At 59.9% G+C, this 8,363-nt stretch overlaps 1 protein-coding gene across 3 annotated transcripts; it reads left to right on the top strand.

The window, feature by feature from the left end:
* The first annotated feature begins 2,046 nt into the window (after nucleotides 1-2,046).
* GDF11 (growth differentiation factor 11) lies at nucleotides 2,047-7,794 on the top strand. Of its 3 annotated transcripts, XM_012732551.1 has the most exons (4): nucleotides 2,703-2,949; nucleotides 4,042-4,439; nucleotides 4,850-5,231; nucleotides 6,512-7,794. In XM_012732551.1, the coding sequence occupies exons 1-3, from the start codon at nucleotides 2,904-2,906 to the stop codon at nucleotides 5,228-5,230; spliced, it is 825 nt and encodes a 274-aa protein (XP_012588005.1). In that variant the 5' UTR covers nucleotides 2,703-2,903; the 3' UTR covers nucleotide 5,231; nucleotides 6,512-7,794. The 3 variants fall into 3 exon arrangements, with proteins under 3 accessions (XP_012588007.1, XP_012588006.1, XP_012588005.1); XM_012732553.1 differs by lacking the exon at nucleotides 2,703-2,949 and adding an exon at nucleotides 2,047-2,416 and having other exon boundaries at nucleotides 4,850-7,794; XM_012732552.1 differs by lacking the exon at nucleotides 2,703-2,949 and adding an exon at nucleotides 2,047-2,425 and having other exon boundaries at nucleotides 4,850-7,794.
* Nucleotides 7,795-8,363: the final 569 nt, after the last annotated feature.

Here is an 8,363-nt window from a genome sequence, read left to right as displayed (position 1 = left end):
CGCCGCCGCCGCGCGCCCCCGGGCTGCGGGGAGCGGCGCGGTCCCCTTCCTCTCCCTGGACTGAGGTCCCAGAGCCCTGTACCTGCCCGGGCGGCCCAGCTGGCATCTTTTGGACCCCCTGCCCCTGGTGACACCCGGTCTCCCAAGGGCCCCGAAAGCTGTCTTCTCGGCACAGACCGAGCTCAGAGAACTCAACTCCCTTGCGCTGGGGGTATCGGCATCCGTTTGGCGTGTTCCATTCCTTACTCACCCACCCCTACCCACACCCGGACTTGAGAGGGAAAAGAAAGAAATCGATGGGGAGGGAGGGGGGACCCAGGCATCCCAGCCCCTGACCAAACGGAAGATGAACATGTTAATAGACTTGAGCTGCTTTGAAATTTTATGGCCCGGAAAATCCAGGCCAATACCCCCCCCCAGCTCTCCCCCCTCCCAGTTCTCCCTAGGGTCTGATGACTCCCTCTTCCCCTCCCCCACCGAGATCCTCCCTCTACCCCCAACTTGCAGAAGTTGGATCCCAGACCCTTTCTCATTCCCTAGCGCTTTTGCGAAGTATCCCCCCCACACACTCCCTGCACACACACTGTTGGGTTTTATGGCTCTGAACTGAAGAGGGGGGAGACTGGTTTATTGGCAAATGGGTCATAAAAAGCCGGGCCTGGGGGGAGTCCTGCTGACCTGCCCCCTTGGGAGAGGCACCGGAGCCCAGCGTGGGGCTGGGAGGGTGAGCGCCTCGCCGCCACCAGTTACTCTGCAGACCGAACTGCAGGACTGGTCGGCAGGGCTGGGGAAAAAAGGCAACTCCCGGGCTTGGGGCCGACTGGGAGAGGGCGCGGGAGGGCCCGGGGGCTGCTCTTGGCTCCCCGCGCCCTTCTGTTCCGCGGGCTCCGGCTTTGTGGCAGACTGAGGCCGACTGGGGTCGGGGCTGGGATGGGGAGTCCAGGCGACAGGGGTGCAGAGGAGTTGTGAGAGTTTGCCGGGAGAGGGTGAAGGTGCCGCGGGGAGGAGGCCTCGCGGGCCTCCGGGCTGTGCTCGTGAGGGTCTCCACGGGCGCGGAGCCTGGACTTCGCCTTGCCCTCTCCATCCCTGGCATCCGCAACCCCAGGACCTGAGCCCAGAGCTCGCCCTGGTGATGGGGAAGCGGGTTAGGGCTCTGCAAGCAAGGCCTGGGGCGTGGCGGCCAGGCTAGGGGGTGCTGGGGGAGGACGTCAGTGGGTGGGGTCCCCCCAGCGTCTGCCCCCTCGCCACCCCGAGACCCGGTGAGTGAGGAACTGGGTCTCAGGCCAGGTACGGTGCGTCGCCTTTAAGAGCCAAGCCGAGCTCTTAAGAGAGGGAGGGGGAGTGGAGGGGAGGGGAGGGAGAGAGGGGAAAAGGAAAAAGAGACTTTTATAGTCTAATCCCCAGGGACCCGCTTTAATAAGAGACTTGTGCTCTGCTAATCGGGGGAGGTGTACGTCAGCAGAGATGGCCTCCGCGCCCCTCCCCCCTCCCCTCCCCCGCCCTCAGCCCGGACCCCAGCCCCCACCCCTCCTGGGCTGCGGCGCCTGCCCTAGTTCCCTCCGCCCGCTCGGGCGCTCCCACCCCGGCCCTCATCCCGGGAACGCGGCCCCCTGCCCTTCTGGGAGCCAAGCCCAGCCCCTCAGTTTCTCTCCCCACCCCGGGAGGCCCCTGCCCTCTCGGCCCAACCTCCGCCGGGTAGCTGAGTGCTCGGGGAGGGGTGGGTCGGAGGGGGAGGTGGTGAGCAGGGAGGGGGTTGGGCCTTTGCTGAAAATAGTGCAATGACCTCTCTCCAGACCAGCACCGCCCCCTAAACCTGACCTGCTGCCTGCCACCAACCCGATCGATCCAACACAGATGTGGCTGTCCCCTCCCCTGGGAGCTGGCCGTGGCGAGTTGGGGACTCGCCGAAGCCCCTTGTTTTCGCTCCGTGGCTCTACCTGCTTCTCCTTTGTTCCTGCGTCCGTACCCTTCGATCCCTCCACCCCACTCGGCTCGGCCACCTCCCGCCGCTCCTGAACCCCCATCCGCAGCCTTTGCCTCTCCCCCTCTCTGTCGAGTGTCCTCCAACCCCCAAACTTCTTCCTTCTCCCCCTGCGTGGTCTGGCCCTTTCTCTTCGCCTTGCCCCCCACTTCTTTCTCGCCTAACCTGCCTTCATCCCTGACAGTCTCTCATCCCCTCTCCCTCGTCACCACCGGTCTCTCCCCTTTCTTTCTCCAGATGCCAGGTCCCCTTGCCACGCTGTCTCCACATCCTCTGGGGAGAAGCACATGGACCCCTTCGGGCAGGGCAGAGCTTAGCAAACTACCAAGCCAACGTTTATTGAGAAGCAGCCGCTGTTTTCAGTTCTTTATGCGAGGCTCAGCAACCCTAGGACGCAAGGATTACTAGCTGAACCCCAGAGAGGATAGCCCCCTAGTGAGTCAGGTCAGAAACTGGCTAACGAGGGGTCGGGCAGTGACGAAACCCACTTAAATTTAGTCAAAGGACAATGTCTAGCTGGCAGGAAGAACTTTCAGGTGTGTGACTGCATCGTTCAGGGCTGGGGTTAGTTGCTGGTCAGCGGTCCTACTGAGAGCAGCGGGGTACAGTGGGAGTGAACAGGCACACCGTCACCCTCATGGAACTAGGCCTAGCGGGCGCCGGGTTGCAGCTGGTCAGTTTCTGGGCAGCTCCTGCCCAGTCCAGCCTCTGTCTCGGCGCTGAATCCTTCCCCTGCGCTTCTCCCTGCCTGGGCTGCAGGCCCAGGACTGCGGTCCCTGGGACCTCAGAGGACAGCGGAGGGAGGGAACCGCAGCGGGGCTGTGGCCCTGTCCCAGTAACTGAAGAGCACCAAGCACCGTCCACCCCATCCTGACATGGCAGCCCGCCCCGCCCCCCGGGGTGTTGTGATGGGAGACACCTGATGCTGTCCTCCATGATTACGCAGAACTCACCTGGCCTGACTCCTGGTGAGAACACCCGGCCATCCCGCAGGGGTCTGGCGGCCTGCCCCTCCTTCTGTGGCTCTGGAAGCTCACTCCTGGCTCTTCCCCTGTCTATCTGGAGTGAGAATGGAGACCCCTGCCCAAGGGAAACAGACTTAGGGCACTCCCAACTGATAACAACAGCTTGAAGGGGGGACTGAGAGAAGCAGAGGCAGCTGCTGAGGCTCAGCCCTTAGCCCCAGGAAGGGGTGGTTTACGGTACGGCAAAGATAGAACTTGGGATGTTAAGCTTGTAAAAGCTTCACTGGCTCTGGACCAAGACCAAAGGTTGCTCAGAGCTCGGCTCAGGTACTATTCCTCCCACACGCTGGGCAGGGCGGGAACAGCACGGAGGTAGGTAGTGTTTCCCTCCCTCCGATGCCCACGTGCAAGAGCAAGGAGGAAGCAGCTGAGAAAACTTGTTCTCAGGATCCAGGGGCTGGGGAGTGAGGCGCCAGGTGTTTGAACGTCCCCTCTGCTGGGTGTGGTATGTGTACCTGGCGTGATGCGAGAAGCCCAGCCCTCAATTCTGATGTGCTTCGTGGGATAAAGTTCCCGAGTTCCTCCCTGGCCCTACTCCCTGGCCCTCAGTTAACACTCTCTGAAGCAGTGTGGTTTGCTCCTGTGTGCCTGTGGGTATGTTTGCTTTGGGGGGGAGGGGCGTTGTGCCAAGCTCCACCACACCACCAGACCAAACAGAACAGAAAGAGGGCTTGGCGACCCGAGGACTGCAGATGCTGTAGGATTTTTGACATCTATGATGGCACCCCAAAAATTCAGAAAAAGCAGTAGTCTGCCCACTGGGGAGAGTTGGAAGGGAGGCAGGCCGCAGGTACCATCCCCAAGCTGCCTGCCTGTGAACCCTGCCCTGGGGCAGGTGGGCCAGCGGGGTAGGGTCTGGTAGCCATGGTCCTTGAGGGCCTTGAGCCAGTGAGTGGCACGGTCAGGTCCCCGTGATGGGCCAGGCGGAAGACAGCAGGACCTGACAAAGAACCAGAAGACTCAGGCTGAGGAGCCCACATGGCCAGGGCCCCAGGCTGCGGTCCTTTGCTGATGCCGTGTCCCTTCTCTCTCCAGCGGACCCTGCAGTGCAGACAGACGGCAGCCCCCTCTGCTGCCATTTCCACTTCAGCCCCAAGGTGATGTTCACAAAGGTACTGAAAGCCCAGCTCTGGGTGTATCTGCGGCCTGTGCCCCGCCCAGCCACAGTCTACCTGCAGATCTTGCGACTGAAACCCCTCACGGGGGAAGGGACTGCAGGGGGAGGGGGCGGCGGCCGGCGCCACATCCGCATCCGGTCACTCAAGATCGAGCTGCACTCACGCTCCGGCCACTGGCAGAGCATCGACTTCAAGCAAGTGCTACACAGCTGGTTCCGCCAGCCGCAGAGCAACTGGGGCATCGAGATCAACGCCTTTGACCCCAGTGGCACAGACCTGGCCGTCACCTCCCTGGGGCCGGGAGCCGAGGGGCTGGTGAGCAGGGAGCCCGAGATGGTGGCAGAAATGTGTGACCTGGCTCAGGAGGTGGGATGTTGAAAGGGCAGCGCAGGAATGTAACGGGCCAGGGCTCGCACCCCCTTCCCGGGGCAGGAGCCGGTCTCCAGGAAGGGGAGAGGGAGCGGCGGCTCTTCTTTCAGCAAGCCAGGCCACTGCTGAAAACTGGATTTGGGGCGAAGCTCCCTGGGAACACAGGAGTGGGCTGGTGGTGAGGCGGAGGGCCAGGTCTGACAGGGTCAGGTCAGGGTCACGGGGAGGGAGAGATGGCTAGTGGGCGAGCTGGGCCAGGTGAGCAGGACTGAGCCGCGGGAGAGGCCGGAGTCCCATGGCCGGGTAGAGGGGAGCAGACAGCCTCTCTTCTCAGCCTCTCCTCTCCTTCCCTGCAGCATCCTTTCATGGAGCTCCGGGTCCTAGAGAACACCAAGCGGTCCCGGCGGAACCTGGGCCTGGACTGTGACGAGCACTCGAGCGAGTCCCGGTGCTGCCGATACCCCCTCACGGTGGACTTTGAGGCCTTTGGCTGGGACTGGATCATCGCGCCCAAACGCTACAAAGCCAACTACTGCTCCGGCCAGTGCGAGTACATGTTCATGCAGAAGTATCCGCACACCCACTTGGTGCAACAGGCTAACCCAAGAGGCTCTGCCGGGCCCTGCTGTACCCCCACCAAGATGTCCCCAATCAACATGCTCTACTTCAATGACAAGCAGCAGATTATCTACGGCAAGATCCCTGGCATGGTGGTGGATCGCTGTGGCTGCTCCTAAGGTGGGGGACAGAGGCTGCCTCCCCCACAGACCCTACCCCTAGACCCCCAGCCTTGACCCCCAGCCCCTGAAGGCCCTAGAGCTCCCTCCATCTCTTCCCATGAACATCACACCTTATTCCCTGCCCAAGCAGCGTGCAATACAGCAGAGGGAGGCAGGTGGGGATTGAGGGGTGAAGGCTCTGGGGGGGAAAGGGGAAGGAGGAGGGGGCGTGGCGAGGTGGGAAGTTTTTGAGGTATGCAGGTGAGAAGGTTTGGCAAGAAGGCAGAGAGACATAGACAGGTAGAGCAGAGGGATAGAGACAGGATAAAAGAGCAACAGTGGAAGGCAAAGGGAGAAAGAGGCAGGCGAGACAGACGAGGCAGAGACTGAGACTGAAATGGAACAGAGAAAGCCCCAGATCTTTCTCCAGCTGCAAGCGGATGGGCTCGCTGCGGTCGGGGAGGTCCCGACTTCCATTCTCAGTAGGTGAGGAAATCCAAACTCCATTCGTAGCTTCTCCCCTTTCTTCCTCCAGCAGCAGCCCGGAAAAGGGAAGTGAGGCAGGGGCGAAAGTGAGGATTTGGGAGTTTTATTTATTTATTTATTGTGACTTTTCATTGTTTTGGTATTTGGCTTTACCGACCTAGAAGGCCCTGCCCACTGCGCTCCATTTGTCCCTTAGTTCCCACACCCTGGTCTTCCTCAGTACCCACCTACTTAAGCACTTGTAAAAGCCTCCAGGGTCGGACATGGGAGTAGAGGGCAAGAGGCTGGCACATGGACGCTTCCAACCCACAACTGCCCTGCTCAACCTTCCTGAGCCACACGGGTGGCGCTGAATTCGTGGAGCCAGAAACAGCCGAGAGGTTAGGTTAGGAGCCGCAGAGATGGGAGAGGAACGCCCTCAACTAACCCTCAAGCCCACCCTCAGAGGGCTACTTAGCAGAGGGTGGGGCCCGCGTGTGCCCACACCCAGCCGAGAGACCAAAGAGCCTGTGGAAGGAATGCCCGCGCTCCGGGCCTCTGGCTGCAGGTCAATGAGAAGGCGAGTGTGACCGCAGAGTCGCCAGGGCTGGGGAGGGCAGGGCAGGCGGCGGGAAGCGCAGTGACCAGCGGAAGGCGATAGGGCGTCTGACTCCAAATCACTGTCCTGGGCAGGGACGAGAGCCAGCAGACCGAGGTGGGAGGGATTCTGGAGGGGGACATTTTAGTTCCCCAACCCCAAGCTCAGGGCGGAAGGGGGAGGACAAGGGAACAGAGTGTCTATAATTATTTTTGTCTTTTATTTTTGGAATCTAGCGGTACCTGGCAGCAGGGAGGGGCCAATACCAGGGGGAAAGCACCTGACAAGGCCAGTTAGAACAGAGGTTGGGAAGGATGGAGACTCCCTGGCTGGGAAGGAGGCAGAGGCTGACGGGCTCCGAGTCACTGGCTGGGCCTGCTTATTCCTCCTAAAGCCCTGACCCGCCCTCCTCTTGACTCACTGCGCCTCAGTTTCTTCCCCTCGATGGAATGAGAAATAGCAGCACCCGCCACAGCCAAGAGATGAATTCTGAGCACTTACCACGGGCACTTTATGGACATAAAATACCTCTCGCTGTGGGACAGATAACCAGGGCTCCAGAGTAGTGGTGAAGAGATGCGAGGCTTAAGGAGTCACAGGCTTCAGAGTGCACGCTCGCTCTGCCTCCCAGCTGGACAGCTTTCTGAAGCCAAGGGGTTGAGAACCTCCTGTCCACACCCAACCCATGCCTCACCCTCAGGCCTCTTGGCTCAGGGGAGAGCCTAGAGGATGTCAGGAGAGGAGGGAAAGAACCTTCAGCAAAGTGCTCACTTTCAGCAGAGCCAGCAGTTATGGGTCTGGCGCAGACATCATGAACTAAAGCCAAGCCCAGGTGGGAGAGCGCTCACCTGGAAGGCGTGCTCTCCCCGAAAACCAGTCCCGGCCCCGCCTGCTGGTGGGAGGGATACAGGTGCTGGTGAGCTTTAGCATCTTACTCTCATCCCAAACTGAAGTGAGACGAGGTATCGGTGCAGAATGGGCAGGAGCGTTTCAACTCCTCTTCCCATGGAGCAGCTATGCCAGCCCCACCTCCTTTGGCCCTGTTGATTCTTCTTTCTGCCCCAGTCACTGAGACAAGATCGGACCATCAACTGAATCCCATTTCCTTGATAAAAGGAGAGGAGACACGAAGAACAGAAGATGCCTCCTCCAAGGTCAAATGCCCATCTCTCCACCGTGGCACAGGGTGGGGGTGGTAATAGGCACCAGGTGACTTCCCTCCACAAACCCTAGAGATGGGGCATTAGACTTGGGGGACACTTAGAATATGCTCCCTCAAAGCCACCAAATAAAGGCCTCTGCTGGGGGGGTGGGGGTGTCTTTCTCTTACGAACATAAATCTGAGTTAAACGTTTCGTACCCCTGGCCCTCACCATCCCCAAGGAGGCATGGGGTAAAGAGGGTGGGGGCACAGCCTCGCAACTGAGCGGACGCTGGCACCCCCCTCCCATCATATGGCGTGTCCATCTGGCCAGTGCCCCTCTGATCGTACTTAGTATAATTACTTGTGTATTTGTTACACCATCTGTGTGGTTGCCTTTGTTCGTGAAGGGTATCTGAGGAGGCTGGGCTGGCAGGGGCACCGGAATGCGGGAAAGGATCGCTTCGCTGAGGTCAAGGCTTCCTGAAGGGAGCCACTGCAAAGAAAGGCAGTTTCAAGTTGTGTGACAGAGGGCGAGATGGCCATTGGGCTCTGCGTTTGGGATGGTCACATGACACACTCCAGCACTTGAATTGAAAAAAGAAAAAAATAAAAGCAGTCAAAGAGTTTAGAATCCAGTGATGGGCTCTTCTCCCTCATCAAGCGTCACATGTACACCTCGGAGGCCAGGGACAAGGATGATAGAGGAGGAAACCTGGTGCTCAAGGATTAGAAGGATGGGGCAAGGGGGACACACCAAGAATCTGGGGTGAAGGTTGGGGCAAGCTGTCTGAGAAGACTGGCAAAGAAAGGGAGGGGCCCTGGAGCAACTCTGGAGATCTTGAGCCCAAACAGTCCCCAAGATGAGAAAAAGCCTTTTCCCCAGGCTCCCAGGAGACGTTTCTCTCAAAACTAGCTAGTACCTGTTCTGCTTTATGCAGTTCCAC

Source organism: Condylura cristata, unplaced genomic scaffold (genome assembly GCF_000260355.1).
Source record: "Condylura cristata isolate star-nosed mole 26May11 unplaced genomic scaffold, ConCri1.0 scaffold00034, whole genome shotgun sequence".
NCBI classification, from domain to species: domain Eukaryota; kingdom Metazoa; phylum Chordata; class Mammalia; order Eulipotyphla; family Talpidae; genus Condylura; species Condylura cristata.
Note: the sequence above shows the minus strand (reverse complement) of the source record. Positions and strands in the feature narration are given on the sequence as shown.

Bases quoted from the DNA above. Each gene is read 5' to 3' on its own strand.
- GDF11 (XM_012732551.1), top strand. From the start codon at position 2,904: ATGCTGTCCTCCATGATTACGCAGAACTCACCTGGCCTGACTCCTG. The intron at 2,950-4,041 runs GTGAGAACACCC...TTCTCTCTCCAG, and splicing joins CTCACCTGGCCTGACTCCTG to CGGACCCTGCAGTGCAGACA. The intron at 4,440-4,849 runs GTGAGCAGGGAG...CCTTCCCTGCAG, and splicing joins GGCCGGGAGCCGAGGGGCTG to CATCCTTTCATGGAGCTCCG.